Source organism: Alosa sapidissima, chromosome 7, assembly GCF_018492685.1.
Source record: "Alosa sapidissima isolate fAloSap1 chromosome 7, fAloSap1.pri, whole genome shotgun sequence".
NCBI classification, from domain to species: Eukaryota; Metazoa; Chordata; class Actinopteri; order Clupeiformes; family Clupeidae; genus Alosa; species Alosa sapidissima.
Window position 1 is genome coordinate 20193471 of NC_055963.1, and position 16298 is coordinate 20209768.

General features: G+C 45.9%; 1 protein-coding gene across 3 annotated transcripts in view; it reads left to right on the forward strand.

The window, feature by feature from the left end:
* myt1b (myelin transcription factor 1b) overlaps nt 1-16040 on the forward strand; it is a 35962-nt gene extending 19922 nt beyond the window's left edge. For all 3 annotated transcript variants that reach the window (XM_042098692.1, XM_042098694.1, XM_042098693.1), the window contains exons 7-23: nt 1-682; nt 1947-2081; nt 2452-2542; nt 3008-3124; nt 4853-5067; nt 5717-5907; nt 7851-8108; nt 8448-8605; nt 8842-8904; nt 9385-9453; nt 9920-9982; nt 10478-10561; nt 11284-11505; nt 12020-12111; nt 12231-12334; nt 12451-12594; nt 12829-16040. The exon at nt 1-682 is cut by the window's left edge and continues 404 nt beyond it. In XM_042098692.1, the coding sequence (XP_041954626.1) occupies nt 1-682; nt 1947-2081; nt 2452-2542; nt 3008-3124; nt 4853-5067; nt 5717-5907; nt 7851-8108; nt 8448-8605; nt 8842-8904; nt 9385-9453; nt 9920-9982; nt 10478-10561; nt 11284-11505; nt 12020-12111; nt 12231-12334; nt 12451-12594; nt 12829-12972 (2832 nt within the window). In that variant the 3' untranslated portion in view covers nt 12973-16040. The remainder of the gene's footprint in view (nt 683-1946; nt 2082-2451; nt 2543-3007; nt 3125-4852; nt 5068-5716; nt 5908-7850; nt 8109-8447; nt 8606-8841; nt 8905-9384; nt 9454-9919; nt 9983-10477; nt 10562-11283; nt 11506-12019; nt 12112-12230; nt 12335-12450; nt 12595-12828) is intronic.
* Nucleotides 16041-16298: the final 258 nt, after the last annotated feature.

Below are 16298 nucleotides of genomic sequence, written 5' to 3' on the forward strand. Positions count from 1 at the left end.
CAGTACTTCAGCGAGGAGCTGCACCAACACCCCGAGGATCAGCAGAAGCAGGAGGAAGAGGAGGAGGAAGAGGAGCTGGAGGAGGGAGAGGTGACCGGACCGCAGCCAAACCAGCCGAGAGAGGAGGAGGAAGACGATTATGAGGATGAAGAGGATGAAGAAGAAGGCTGTGGTGAACTAGTGGAGCGAGGAGAGTTCATCACCCACGGGCGCCCCAACATCATCACCAGCACCCACATTGCCATGACGGCACACAGCACCCCGGAAAGCCGCAGCAACGGCCACGGGGATCTGGAGGAGCGGGAGAACTACATTACCCACGGTGCCTCCCCGCTGCACGTGCCCATCCTTCGCAAAGCAGGCTCATCACCTGTGGTCATTGAGGTGCGCTCGGAGGGCTCGGAGAGAGACGAGGACGGTGATGACGAAGGCGAGGACGACGACAGCCTATCGCATCGCTCGGCCATCACCGACACCGAGTCGGAGATGTACGACATGACGCGCGGCAACCTGGGCCTCCTGGAGCAGGCCATCGCCCTGAAGGCCAAGCAGGTGAGGGGGCCCCGGGGCCCACTGGGGGCCCACCTGCCAGAGCAGCAGCAGCACCACCGTTACTTCACCTTCGACGAGAGGCCCAGCCCTAAGCACCTGGACGGCCTGCGCAAGAGCTACTACAGCAAAGGTAACACAGACACACATACAGGGCAGACTGGAGCCTTAAAGACCTTTTTGTGGCATAAATTCTAATTAATTTGAGGGGGTAGGGGAATTACCATAAGTAACACAGAAGTGCCCTCTCCATCCTCCTTGTGTGGGTGAGCATTTATAACATTCTAACGGCTGTAAATGACTATCAGTGTGTGATATGTAATATGTGTATATGAGGGAGAGAAACAGAGTCCAATCAAGACCATATAAATGGCTGCCATAGTAACTACGCTTAGCATCAGTAAGGCAAATACACTTTCTTGTGCGTTGCTAAACTAGTGAGTATAAATGAGAAGCAATGAATTGCTTTCCCTAAGATAAACGGATGACACAGTCTGTAATTACTGCAGGAAGTACTTAGGCAGAGAGAGAGAGAGGAAGGTGGGGGTGGTTGGAGGAGAGGAGATGTTAGCAAAGCGGAGAGAGAGAGGGAGCAAAAGGGGGAGAGGGGGTGGGGGGTGCCCGTAATTAGATTGGTTTGGTGTTTGTTTATTCGTTTATTGGTTTTTGTTTGTGTGTTGTTCGGCTTGGTGTTGGCACAGCGCCCAGTCATTCTGCTGCTCTTGTCACTGAGCAAGCTCAGTATGGGGTCCACACACACACACACACACACTCACACATACACCCAACCCACCCCTACACCCCCATACCCCACACATGCTCCACTCTGTCCAGTTTTAATTAGAAGGTGCATGTCTCGTTAACATTTTAACATTCAATTTAGGGGCCAGTGGAGCGCTACAGCCAGGGCCATAACATCTCTCTCTCTTCCTCTCTCTCTCTCTCTGCTCCTCTCTTTCTTCCTCTCTCTTTTGAGTAAATGAAAGTCGCTAGTGGTAGAGTCTGATAATGAGCCCCATTTTTCAGAATAAGGTCCAATAAGTCCCCGTGTGGCCAGGGGCTCCTCACCAATAATCATAATTCCATATTAAACTCACCATGGGTAATGACGTGTAATAGCCTTGATTGCTCCCATAAATCTGCACAGATTATTACCCCCCACCATACATATGCAAGCATAAAAAGACATTACACTGGAGCTCCTCAGTGGGCCTTTGTCTCACAGCCATTTCACTGTGTGCATTTGTTTTTGTGGTTGTGTGTGTGTGTCTGTCTGTGTGTGTGTGTGTGTGCGCATGTTGTGATTGACCCTGTTTTGACCCCGAGTGTATTCTCTCCCCTTCTCCTTCTCTGCCTCGCCTCCTTCCTTCCTTCCCTTTCCTTCCCTCCGTTCACAGATACCCCCAGACCGGAGAAGCGAGAGATCAAATGCCCCACCCCGGGCTGCGATGGGACGGGCCACGTGACTGGCCTCTACCCCCATCACCGCAGCCTTTCCGGCTGCCCCCACAAGGACCGGATCCCACCTGAGAGTGAGTTACAGCACCCTCACGCTTCGCCTGAGCACTTATCACGCCCTCCCTGTCCCTCCCAATCCCTTGTCCACTCCCACACGCATCCTATAGCACCGACACTATGAGTGCATGTGGCGTTCTATACAACCACTTTTAATGTCAGACAGTAAATATCCCCAGTCACACGGAGAGTAAGAATACATGCAACACTACGGGTGTAATGTGGTTTATGGCAACAGTAAAAACATACACACTGCCCGGTGTTTATGGCTGTCGATCACTGATGCCTGTGTTGTTGTCGGTGTGTTTTGTGTGTGTGTGTGTGTGTGCGTGTGTGTGTGTTTGTGCGTGTGCATGTGTGTGTATGTGTGTGTGTGGTTCTCTCTAGTCCTGGCCATGCATGAGAATGTGCTGAAGTGCCCCACACCCGGCTGCACAGGACAGGGTCACGTCAACAGCAACCGCAACACCCACCGCAGGTAGCACACCACCGTCTACATGTGTGTGTGTGTGTGTGTGTGTGTGTGTGTTTGTGTGTGTGTCTTTTGCGCCTGTGGTCATGTGTCACTATGTGTGAACGTAAACATGTAGAGTCTATGACAAGGTGTGAACATTTATGCGTAATACTGTGTGTAACAGTGTGTGTGTGTTTGTAATAATGTGTGTGTGCGTGCGCGCGCGCGCGTGTGTGTGTGCGTGTGCGTGTGCGTGTGCGTGTGCGTGTGTGCGTGCGTGCACATGCACACATGAGTCTGTGCTTATTACCTCCTGACACCTTTACGTTTGACCTTTAATGTCCTTTTAGTGCCAGAGATCTGTGCACGGGCAGCTTTTTAACAAGTAGCCTCAGCTGCAGATCTGTTTGGCCATCACAAACCCAGCAGCACCCTCTCACTTCCTCTCCCCCTCCTACCTCACTACCCCCACCCCACCGTCTGTTCTAGCTTGTCAGGTTGCCCCATCGCCGCAGCCGAGAAGCTGAACAAGAGCCACGACAAGCATCTTACCCAGCCTATGAGCGACCATCCCAAAGGAAGCCCCAACTCTGACCGCGTACTCAGGTGTGTGTGTGTGTGTGTGTGTTTTTGTGTCTGAGTGTGCCTAATACCCTAATAGCCGTCAGAGGTATGCACAAAGACATTGGGATGCAAAAGTGTGTGCGTGCCTCTTTGAGTACTCATGTTGTCATTTTGTGTGTGTGTGTGTGTGAGAGAGAGATAGAGAGAGAGTTGCTACAGTCTCTGATGGCTTTAATTACTGCATGTCCATCTGCCCCCAAATCCCCCTCCACCCTCTCTCTCCTCCTCCACGCGACCTTTCCACCACTGTCAGCCCTCCACGTCTGATTAGCTCGTCCTGACGTTTCCTGCCGCTCCCGCCCGCCTCTGTGATTTGTCAGCACTTGTGTCACTCTCCAGTGGTTGGTCAGCACAACTGTCCGTCCTTGTTAATGAGACAAAATAGAACAAAAAAAACCTCCACTTAACAGAGCCTGATTGGTGAAGCCTTCTGAATCAGGACATCTACCTGCTCACCCCGTTCCTGCTGAGGAATTGTAATGTACGTCCAGACTCAAGCACAATGCTAGCTATCCAATTTGCTAATAATGAGACTTATACACTAAGTATAGGGCAAAGAAAATAATTAAAATCAATGAATAAAATAAATAATCATCACTCTCCTTTAGGATTCAGAGCTATGGTCAAACAAAGCATGAGAGATTAAAGCATAATCAAGGCCGACTTGGTGGTATTATGGTTATTATTGTCATGATGATTATTATTCAAATGAGCGTCAGTGCGGCGCGGAAGCCTATTAAAACAAACTGAAGCAGAGTCACCAGAGAGCTGCTCTGCTCCACTCAGGCAGACGTGACATGCAGCTCCGCTGCTCTGCTCGTGGCTAATGAGCGAGCAGAGGGGAGGCGCGGGGCATGGAGAAGGCATGGAGGTAAAGATCCATTAGTGTCTTAGTGGCTGGGGTGTTTGTTTTTATTGGGTTTATAGCGCTTTGGTTGGGTGTGGAGGAGTTGGCTGTGTACAGATGAGAGTTAGTGAGCTTTGGTTTATGTGTGTGTTGTTGTTTGGGTCCATGCCAGGCCTAGCCTAGCTTAGAAAGGCCATGGCTCGTTGCCTCCCCACCCCCCCACCACCCTGTCCTCACCCCTCATCTCCCCTGCATTTAAATTTACTCCCGGTGGAGGGCTGTGTGTGTTTGTGTGTGTGTTTATGTGTGTGTGTGAGAGAGAGAGGGACACAGGCGGCTATCCAGGAAAGCGACACAGGTTCTAAGCCGGTGGATCCTGTGCTATACACTATGCAAATGTGCCCTGTGCTGATAAGAGCACATTTAATCCTTGTCCACTTCCCCTCTAGAGTGCCTCTCTGTAGCCCACTCTTTATAAATCTCTCTCACTCACCCTCTCTCTCTCCCTCTCTTTCTCTCTCTCTCTCTCTCTAACCTATTGCTCTCGCCCTCTTGCAATTTCTGGCTCCGTTTCAGATTCTCTCAATTGACATTTTTCCTCCCTTGCCCCTTCCTCTGTGCCAGAGAAGCCCTGTTCACTTTTCATCGTTAAGCCCCATTGTGGTTTTATTCCTCCCAGACAGATACTGACTCCTTTAATGTTCTATCAGTCTTTTTTAAAACTTCTCTGTCCTTTCTGTGTTCCTCTCTCCTTCTGCTCCTTTCACCACTCAATCTCTTCCCTTTCTTTCTTTCTTTCTTTCTTATTCTCTCTCTCTCTCTCTCCTCTCTCATTGTTTCTGTGCCTCTCTTTCTCCCTGCAGGCCCATGTGTTTTGTGAAGCAGCTCGAGATTCCGCACTATGGCAGCTACAAACCCAATGTGGTGTCCACCACGCCGCGCGCCAACCTGGCCAGGGAGCTGGAGAAGTACTCCAAGGTGTCCTTCGATTATGCAAGCTTCGACGCCCAGGTGTTTGGCAGGCGCATGCTCGCTCCAAAGATGCATACCAGCGAAACCTCACCCAAAGCCTTCAAATGTGAGCTCCACTTACGCAAGCACACACACACATACACACTCTAACTCATGCTCACTCACACAAACTCATTACATTACATTACATTTGGCTGACGCTTTTTAACCAAAGCGACTAACAACATGGCAAACAGTAAGTGTTAGAACAACTCATGTTTCAAACTCAAACAGGTTTTTTTTTTCCAACTCAAAAATGTTCACTCACCCCACCCACTTGAGCTTTCAAGCTACACACTTGCCAAGCACGATCCAATTTTCGAGCAAGGCCCTGGATTTTGAAGATTTCATTTCAGTGTAATTTCAGATGGGATGCTTTTATAAATAGGCACACATCATCAGGCCTTGATCTATTCCTTTGCCCACTCACAAGTCTTTGTCCTTTGAGAGTAAACCACAGGAGCATGTTGACGTTGACACCACATCAATGAGGAATCACAATGACTTCATCTGTCAGGAATTTGATCATTCTCTCTTCCCCCTCTCTCCCTCCCTCCCCTACCCATGTTCACTCTCTCCCTCCCTCCCCTACCCATGTTCACTCTCTCCCTCCCTCCCCTACCCATGTTCACTCTCTCACTCCCCCTGTCATCTTTACCTCCCCCCTTCTCGTTGTCTTCCCCTCCCTCCTCTTCTCTCTGTGGGTCTCCATGCAGCCAAACTCTCCTTCCCCAGAGCCCCCTCTCCCAGCCACGGTCTGCAGGGTGGCTTCGTCAAGGGCGTCCCCTCTGCCTACGACTACTCCCACGACGCCGAGGCCGCGCACATGGCCGCCACCGCCATCCTCAACCTGTCCACGCGCTGCTGGGAGCGTCCCGAGAACCTCAGCACCAAGCCCCAGGACAAGGTAGGCGCCGCTCACACCCCCTCTTCTCAACACACACACACACACACACACACACACACACACACACACACACACACACACACACACACACACACACACACAAGGGCAGTGTTCTCACTGGTAACACAGAGGCAGGATATCACACAACATCGAAAACAGGTAAATTGTGTGAATGATCTTTTAACAAGTAGCATTAGACAAAGAGGTCATCTCCAGTTTGACGGTTCTGACTCCGATCCTAGTGAGAACAGTGCTCTCTGGTCTGTTCAGTAGAATCCCCACGTGGAAGTCTTTTTTTGTTTTTTTTCCCCGTGGGGAAGATGGAGATTGCAACAGCTCCTAACCTCGGCCTTACCAACACAAGGAGGAGCAGATGGAGAGGTTGTCCCCCTAGCAATGGAACACCGTCACCTGGGGAGCAACTTGATGGATGACAAGTGGAGGCAGTGAGAGTGGGACTGGGTGGGGGGGTGGATGTAGGGGTGGTGGGAGGGGGAGGGGGGGTGTTACACTTCAAAGATGGTGCTGAGAGAACCCTTAACAACAGGCAGTAGCTCGGGTGAAGTTGTCATAACAGACTCGGTTAAAAAAAAGGGAGGAGGATATCTAGCTGATATCAAGTTGTAAAGTTGCTCCAAGTTGGGTGAGACTGAATATTTGCCTTGATTTATTGATTAGATGACGCGCGCTGTCAGGAAAAACGAACAAAAAAAACTGTATCTATTGCTCGTCAATGTGGGATGAGTTTGCAGGGGTGGCAAGAGTGAAGTGATGTTGAGGTAGGATTGCATCACCTCTCCTCTACTTCTCATCCCTTTCCTCCCATACTGAGAGAGAGAGAGAGAGAAAGAGAGAGAGACGTCTCTAGCCTTCTGGAGCCATGTGTTCTGTGCTGTGTCACTACACTGTTTCAGTTTATATGGGCCTGACTGATGAAACGGTCGGTCGCAGTTCCTGAATGATAAATGCAGGTCAGGACACAGTCTCTCTCTCACACACCACCCCACCCCTCTCCAGCCTTTTTTTCTATTCTCTATCTGTGTCTTTTATTCATTCTTTCTTTCTCTCTATCTCTGCCTGTCATTTCTCACTTACACTTGCTGTCATTTCTGCTCTCATTCTCTGGTGGAGTGGCCCTCCTTTTATTGTCCCCTTCTCTCTCTCTCTTTCAGTGGTCTCAGTCCTCCTCATTTGTCCTCTATCTCTCCTCTTCCGTCTCTTTCTTTCTCTCTCTCTCACCCGCTTTCTCCATCCCCCATAGGAAAAGAAAGAGGTGTGTGTGTGTGTGTGTGTGTGTGTGTGTGTGGAGGGGGGTGGTACTGTAATTGCACATGCTCTTTCCTCCGATATTGTGATTTTTTAAAAGCCTCTCCCTGAGCGCAGAAAGTGACTACTTCATCATTTTTCGATTTCCTGACATGTTTTTTTTGTGAGGATAAAAAGGGAAGATTAATGGGCAACGTGGCACAGAGGCACAGCACTAATCAGCCAGGGACTGTTCTAGGATCAGAGCCCAGCTCACTCTTCCCTCTCCTCTCCTCTCCTCTCCACTCCTGTCCTCTCCTCTCCACTCTGCCTCTTTGGCAATCTAGTTTGATGCCATGTTATGCTTGCACTCAGGGACCATCTTCCTCACAATCTCATCTGTTCAATTTTTGAAATCAGGCGTCCTGTTCTATAATGTGTTACATGAAATTGTATCAGAATAATTGCATATTGCATAATATCTCAAACGTGCAGTTATGCATAATGTATGATACATATACAGTATACATTACACATCATATTTATATCTGTGTGCATAATTTCAGTGTGTTTATATGTGTGTGTGCATATTCACATAGATTGTATTTACAATGGTTCTATGTGGTACTATAAATAAGGGTGAACACTGTGTCTGTGTGTGTGTGTGTGTCTGTGTCCTGTGTCTGTGTGTGTTGCAGACTATGGAGATTGAAGTGGATGAGAATGGGACTCTGGACCTGAGTATGAAGAAGCCCATGAAGCGTGAGGGCAGCGTGTCGGGGGCCAGCCCCGGTGTCCGCTCGCCCGATCCCTCGTCCTCATCCTCGTCCTCGCTCCACTACGGACACAGCGGCATGACCTCGCCACACTCCGTCCACGCCTACAAGCAGGAGGAGTGGGACGGCCCACTGGACTACACCAAGCCCAACCGCCAGCGCGAGGAGGAGATGGAGGAGGTCAGTGCAGAGGGTGTAGCCCCACCCACTCACCCTACTCCCCTCCCACCTCCTCCTTCTCTACCCCTCATTAATTCTGTCCTTTCTCTCTTGCCGTCCTCCCAATGAAGGTTATGCAATGCAGGCCCATTGTCCTGCCACAGGACTGGCCCACAGGAGTTTGTTTTTAAACACCTGAGTAGGTTTCTGAGGTGTGCCTTAAAATAGCTGTAGCTAGAAAACACAGTTCTCCCAGTGACTCAGAGGGAAGAGATATTATGCAGTTTCCGTGCGCTGTATGTTTGGCCTCATGCATTTTAATGGGAGAGGTCTAACATGTCTGGGGGTTTTTTTCCACAGATGGAACACACAGCACAGTCCTTTGCCTCGTCCGACCCCGAGGACTGTGAGATGATGCAGGACTGCTTGGAGGACAGGAAATACCCTGGAGAGGTCACGACCCCCAACTTCAAGGTTAAGTTCCAGTCACCCAAGGACATCAAGAAGGACCTGCTGTCGTAAGTAGTATTTTTTTTTTTTTGATTGAGAAAAATGTTCTAATCATTTATCAAACGGGCCTTTTGTCTTCCTTGCTTCTGTTCATAGTGTCATCAGATATTCTAACGTTTTCTTGTAGCCTCAAAGACATTTTGTCAGCGTGTTATCATTCCGATCAAGTGTGCTCTGTGACTGTGATTGAATTGGAAACTAGCTGCTGTCTTATCTGAGGTCTCTGTGGCCATTCTCTTTGCAGGTGCCCCACCCCTGGATGTGATGGTAGCGGCCACATCACTGGAAACTATGCATCACATCGCAGGTATGGAATCAGAAAAGCCGGGTCATCATAGAGCATTGTGGAGAGAAGACTCATCTTTCCTTAAGCTCTTGGCTTTGTGCAACATCTACACTTTAGACAGGCAAATCTGCTGAGGGTGCATTTGGATCCTTCCTGAATAATTCATCTCTCTTGAAGTGTCCGATTACTTAAGTGTTGAGCGCTCTTGAGAGTTGTCATTAAACGACAGTTAAGCGACTTTGCCAACAGCACTTCAAAAGCCAATCAGTTTGAAACACACTCAATTTTTCTGGCTGTCCCTGTTCTCTGGCTGCTTGAAATTACAAAAAAAAAAAAAAAAATCTGACTGGGAAAATCATGAGTTTTTTTCTCTTTCGCTGCCTCCTTGCTTTCTGTGTGTTCTCTAATTGATGCGCCTTATACATCTCTCTCTCTCTATCTATCTATCTTTTCTCCTTCTGTGTTTGTCTTCCTCTTCCCTCCTCACTTTCTTCCCTGTAGCCTGTCTGGGTGTCCTCTTGCTGATAAGAGTCTGCGGTCCCTCATGGCAGCCCACACTCCTGAACTCAAGTATGTCTGCTCTCTTCTCTTCTCCTCTCCTTTCTTCTCCTCTCCTCTCCTCTCTTCTCTTCTCTTCTCCTCTCTCTCTCTCTCTTTTCTCCTCTTTCTTCTTTCCCCCCTGGGCCGCTACAGCCCCCAAAAGCTTCACACTGCACACTACCGTCTGTTTATCACCAGATCCACACACACTAGTTCCTCTCCTCTATCTCTACCACTTCACTGATGAGTCCATGCTCCCCAAACAGTCATTCCTGGCTATCACACTATCAGATATGAATGTATTTGAATGTATGTTATGAATGTAACATGGGTTGATATAATTATGTGTATGAGTGATAACATTGACTTTATTACTAATGTTTTCAGGTTTTAATGTAAAGACAATACTGTAGTGCATAATAAAAAAAAGATATTCAGATAGTTTGACACCATACTCACGAGTGCCTGTGCTGACCGGGTTATTTGGTTGTCTCAGGTGCCCCACTCCTGGATGTGATGGTTCTGGTCATATCACTGGTAACTACGCCTCACACAGAAGGTACAACTCTTTGTTTGTCGACTTTAATAGCTTGCTCACACAGACTGTGCACACACATACACGCACGCTCACAGTCGCACACACACACGTGTTCACATAGCGGACAGAGAAGATTAGTGTTAGACAGTGGTAGCTTTAGATAGGCCCCATACACACACTGCCTCCCACATATGTACTGATACTATTTGATTGGTTGCTTTAGTGTTCTTTATTTTATTTTATTTCCTTTTATCGGTTGACACTTTAGAGTAGGGAACAACCTGAATGGATTAGTCCACATCCAGCCCCATGGGTGTGCATGCTTGATATCGTAAACCACTCCAGATAGAGTGTTCCCTATTCTGAAGCACTGGCATTTTTTTTTTTTTTTTAAAACGCGGGCTTCATGATTTCAGGCTTAAAGATAAATTGACAAACTCCTACTATCTCTCTCTCTAGAATTCCATTGCAGTTTTTGTCTCCCGGTTTTATCAGCTTCATACTTTCTATTTTCAGTTTGTCTGGTTGTCCTCGTGCCAAGAAAAGTGGAATAAAAACGACTCCTACCAAGGACGACAAGGAGGACTCCGAGCTCATAAAGTTCGTACCACGTAGAAAACCACGGCATTTTTTCTTTATTGTACCATACGGTAAAGAACATTGCATCGATTTGGTGTTAATGGATTTCAATATTCCTGTTCCTGTCCAAGGAAGAGGATAGAGAGATGCCTTGATTCAACCCCTTCTAGATGATTCCCATACACAGCCTTCCCACATAACAGTCATGTTATGCAGTTCATTTTAGTCTAATGCAGCTTAGAGAATGTCAGAGAGCACAACATTTCAGATGCCATCTGGAATGGATGCTAATTCTGTCTTAAATGTCACTTGGGACACAAACACGTAGAGTAGTATTCTCAAGGGTTTCAGTGAATCTGCATGGACTTCTGTTGTGTTTGTGTTGTGTATTTGTGTATTGGAAATGCAGTAAACAGAAGTGGAAACTCCTGGTCAGATATTACTTTGCTTGTAGGAAGACCTTTGAGTTATATTTAGCGTCATTTTTTTCCGATATGGTTGGAATCCAAAAACAGCCTTGGATTTACAAACTCCCGTAAGCATGTGGTGTGTGTTTATTAGCTGAGCACAGGGCAGCAAAGGCATGCTCAAAAGGGCAACGTAATACTTCTGACCAGATGCTTGTCTTTTATAGTACTCCTTGTGTATCCTAACCACTTCCAAACCCATTGCTCCATCTCTCTCTCTCTCTTTCTCTCTCTCCCTCTCTCTGTCCTATACCCTCACTTCCTGTCCACCCTCAGATGCCCAGTGCCTGGCTGTGACAGCCTGGGCCACATCAGTGGGAAGTACGCCACCCACCGCAGTGCCTACGGCTGCCCACTGGCCGCGCGCCGGCAGAAGGAGGGCCTGCTCAACGGCACCCCCTTCTCCTGGAAGGCCTTCAAGACCGAGGGCCCCACCTGTCCCACGCCAGGCTGTGATGGCTCGGGCCACGCCAACGGCAGCTTTCTCACCCACCGCAGGTAACAATTCATACAGACATACAGTAGAGTAGCATACAGTCATTGATATCCAACTTTTAACAACATCCAGATACAAAATTATATTGGATAATACTTCCTGTATGATGTAATAAGTCATCTTGGGGGCATTGAGCATGTAAAAGCACTTAAGATACTGCAGGGAGATACAGTACCCACAGCAAACCTATCAAGCAAAGTGTGGTAAGCTTAGAAATTATTGACAATTTAGACATGCATTCGTCATGAAATATGTATTATACACTCTGGTATGTAGTCTGGGTGTTTGAGGGGAGCAAAGCTAAATCCAACCTGGTACTTTGCCTAATGATAGAGAGGCTCTGCAAGAAATATCAATTGAATTTCTTAGTGTTGGAAGGATTAAAGGACTGTTTGAAGAGCAGAACAGAGAAAAGTGGGTCACAGGGTTGGAACGCTTGGTGCACTTCACTCTCTTAATATCACTGCCTTCCTCTCTCTCTCTCTCCCTCTCTCTCTCTCTTTCCTCCTCTCTCAGTCTCTCTGGTTGTCCTAGAGCCTCTCTCACCAAGAAGAAGACCCGCCTGCCTGAGGACGATTACCTCAGCACCAAGTTCAGGGCTAGCGATGGTGAGAGATGTTTTTTTTTACCTTTCGTTTGCTTCTTGTCTGTCCGTCCTTCTCTTTGTTCAGTGTTGTGGTCAGTGCGCTCACACTGTGATGTCTTCCTCTTCATCATCTTTCTGTAGTCCTTGACAATGATGAAGATATCAAACAGCTGAACAAAGAGATCAATGAGCTCAGTGAGTCCAACAATGAGATGGAGTCAGACATGGTCAATCTCCAAACACAGGTGTGCTTACGTGTGTGTGTGTGAGTGTTTATGCGTGCTGAACGTGAAATAGAAGTTTTTTTCGTATCTGCCATGTCTTTTGGACAGGGGTTATATTTGTTCTGTGTTGTATGCAGATCTCGTCCATGGAGAAGAACCTGAGGAACATTGAGGAGGAGAACAAGCTAATTGAGGAGCAGAATGAGGCTCTGTTCATGGAGCTGTCCGGCCTCAGCCAGGCCCTCATCCGCAGCCTGGCCCACATACGCCTGCCCCACATGGTGAGATCCCTCACTTCACACGCCAAAGCCTGTAGACATACTGTCTACACACAAAAAAACATAATCCCAAGCATATAGGCACATGCACAGTCATACCCAATCAATCTTGTGCAGCTAGCTACCTTGCATTTATCCACTAACACTCAAAATACACACACACACACACACACACACACACACACACACACACAGTTGGTCATTAGCATAACTGTGTTTATTTATTCTGCACCACAGCGTGAGCCCATCACCGAGCAGAACTTCGACAGCTATGTCAGCACACTGACTGACATGTACACCAACAAGGACTGCTACCAGAACCCAGAGAATAAGGCTCTGTTGGAAACCATCAACCAGGCTGTCAAAAGCATCAAGGTCTGAGGGGCACGACGCACGACCAGAAGAGAGGAAGAAGAAGAAGAAGAAGAAGAAGAAGAAGAGGAGCGACTACAGTATAAATAATTGGAGTTCTGATCTGTTGTGAAATGTGTTTGAAGGAGAGAGGAAAAAATGGGGGGCATTCAGGTTATTTTTCAAATGCCGACTTAAACCCCAACCGTCATCCCAAGGAGTGTTCTGTGACACAGTCAGCATGTCAGGCGATGGGGGGATTGAGGGCCAAAATTGACAAAAGCTGCTGGCTATGGACCGAAAAGCATGGGCAGCCCAGAACAAAATTCTTCAGTCTGGTTCACGCAATGGCATATCTGTAGAGTACTTTTTTTATTTTACAAGCGTTCCTTTTTTTTAATTCTGTTTTTTTTTTTTTTTTTTAAACCCATGATCATGAGCGATACCTGTCATCTTCGTTCACCAAACATGGTGGGCACCAGATCAGGAGCGGAAGTGTGCAGTGAGGAAGAGTTACTTGATGTCAGCAGCACCTGCCATCAGAGAGGCGGAAAGGGGAGGAGGAAGAACCAGCCAATGAAATCAAATCTTGTGCGGTGATCCGAACGTGCATCAGGGAGGTATCTACTACATGAAAAGTCAATCAGCTTGCAGTAAACTGTCAAGTTTCTCTACCAGTGTACATAGCAAACGTACGTGAAGAAGGATAGCTGTGCAACTGCAGATCCACTTCCAGAGGCGGAAAGTCTTTTGCTCAATAGAATGGCTTGGCCTGGTCATGGTATGGAATCCTATTCACCACATCTTTCTGAAGTTACCGAGGAAAGAAAGAGAGAGAGCAGGACAGGTTGTGAAGGAAAAGAAAAGAAAAAGAAAGAAAGTCCTTACAAATGCAGTGGAGGGAAATCTGAAGAGGAGTTCACACTAAAGCTTACGGCTTCCGACCGCTTTAAGATTGCCTTCCTGGACACTGAGGAGGAACGTTATCTCCTAGTGCAGTTCCATTACCAGTCCTTTGACATCAGTCTCCTATTGTCCTACTGTGGGGTCAGATATGGTACTCCAGCATCCCACATAGCCTCTGTCCTTCAGGTTATCATCCACGATTAAAAGATGAAGAGTTTTGCTGCAGCCACTAGATTACATGTTTTATCTGCTGTCTCTAGTGTGGGAGGCAGACCTTGTAAATATATTTCAGTTACACTCAGTCATATCAATGCTATTTATGAACGTTAAAAACTGCACTTCATCGTAGTTTATAGTGTAATTATTATTGGTATATAAATTATTTAAGATCTCTAAAAGGATCATATTGTAATTTATTTCTATTTTATTACTATTTTATTTGAATGTTGCCTATTTATTTTTTATTTGTATCATTTTTCCTATTTAAAATTCCTATTTAAAAACGCAATGCAGCCCATAGTTTTTTTTTTTCCTGAGGCCATGGAATATGGGAAGATATCAATATTTAAAAAGAAGCTATATAATGACCAACCACGCATACTTATTTTGTATATCTTGTTTTCCTTTGAAGATAGTTTTTTAACATTTTTAAGTGCAAATATTTTTAACAGACAAATTTTGATAGTTTTATAAAGTTTTTTTTTTCATCTTATTGTTTCTGCTTTCTGACACCCATAACTAAGGGAATATTTCAAAATGTATTTATTATTTATTTAATATTTAATAACTAATTGACTGTGACGTTGTATATTTTGTAATGTCTATGTGTTTGTGATGACTGGGTCTGAGTAGTCTTAAAATCCTGCTGATATTTAAATAAAGAAAAAAAATCTATGGGGAAAAAGTATAAATAGTGTTTGATTATCTGAGGCTCACTTGGCAGATCTACAGTTCTTTCTGGAGAACAAAAATTGGAAAACAAAAATACATCCTCAACAAAAATCTTTTTTTAGTGCCGCAGGGGCTCACCTTTGACCCAGTTAAAATGTCAGAAAATGTTGTTTTCCCAGTAGAAACCTGGATAGAAAGAACCTGACATTCTTTCAAACATCACCTTTGCTGCCAAGACCGCCTCACCCAAAACTTAAAGAGTTAAATTACACCATTCCTTGAGATTCTTACTACTCCCATCCCTCTTGAAGCGACATTTTGTTCAGGATCTGTCAGACATGGCAGAGACATTAAAAAGCAAGCTGATATCAGATGCGTATATACCCTTGTAGCCTTATTCTTCAGTTCCGTTGCTCACGCACAAAGTGCCACTAGCCCTTTTTCTTTATCATTCAGCAGCTACCCTTGGGTCACGTGACCATGGCATAGAGTCTTGATTGTTACAGATGCCTTTATACCGCCAAGATGGCCATAAATACACTATGTATACACACTGTATAAAAAAAGATTAAACTCTATATATACAAAGATATAAAACATACATATATTTTTTCAGTGTAATTGTTAACTCTTTTTCTCTTGTTGTAGCTTCTCAGAAGAAACAAAAAAAAAATATCAGTCCAAAAGCTGTGAGAATAATTTTCAATAGGAGGAAATTTCAAACCTAATAATGGCCCAGTCAACTGTGCTTTAAGGATACATGTGTACTATGGTCAGTCAGTCAGATTTCTAAAGTTCTAGAAAGCCGGGATTCTTTGTATAGTTTCATATCCCTGTTCATTTGTCATCAGTCTACACAGGATGTAACTGTGTGTATTGTCATATCCTTGTCATTTGATCTGGTGATGACTAAATCCTATATTGTGTGTTCCTTGCATTTGAGTGCACAAGCATGTGCATATGGTGTAGATGCAGTTCATGCACAGCGAGTACTCCATGGTGGTGATACTTGTACGTCCTTAGTATTGTACAGTGTTGTGAAGTTACAATGGAAGAAACTGGAGTTGTGTTTCAGATACTGATCCCAAGAATTGTGTCAACAATGAACTATTATAGAATGGACAAGAACATGCTTTAACTGCAAGACAACCCATGTACTCCTCAGTTAGTTAGTGGCTTTGTGAAAAATGGTGTAGAGTTAGGTATGATGTAAGTCATAGTTTCTTGACCATACAATAGGTCTCTTTTGTGCACTTTTTAAGTGTTTCCAATGCCAGCAATGAACCTAGGATCCAAGGCAATGAAACAGACAGGACATGTGTGAATATGAGTGACATCACTGGCTATGAATGATACAATTGTGTATGTATGACCTGTATTGTTGTTCTCGCTGTCTCAAATGTACAGTGCTTTTTGCCACAGGTTCTTTGAATTGTGATTCAATGGACATCCAATGAGAATGTATATGAGCAGAACACTGTGTATCTGACACATACCAACCATCAAATCCTTCCCACAGTCCTATCAAACTAATACACAAGCCTTCATGCCTGCTCAGT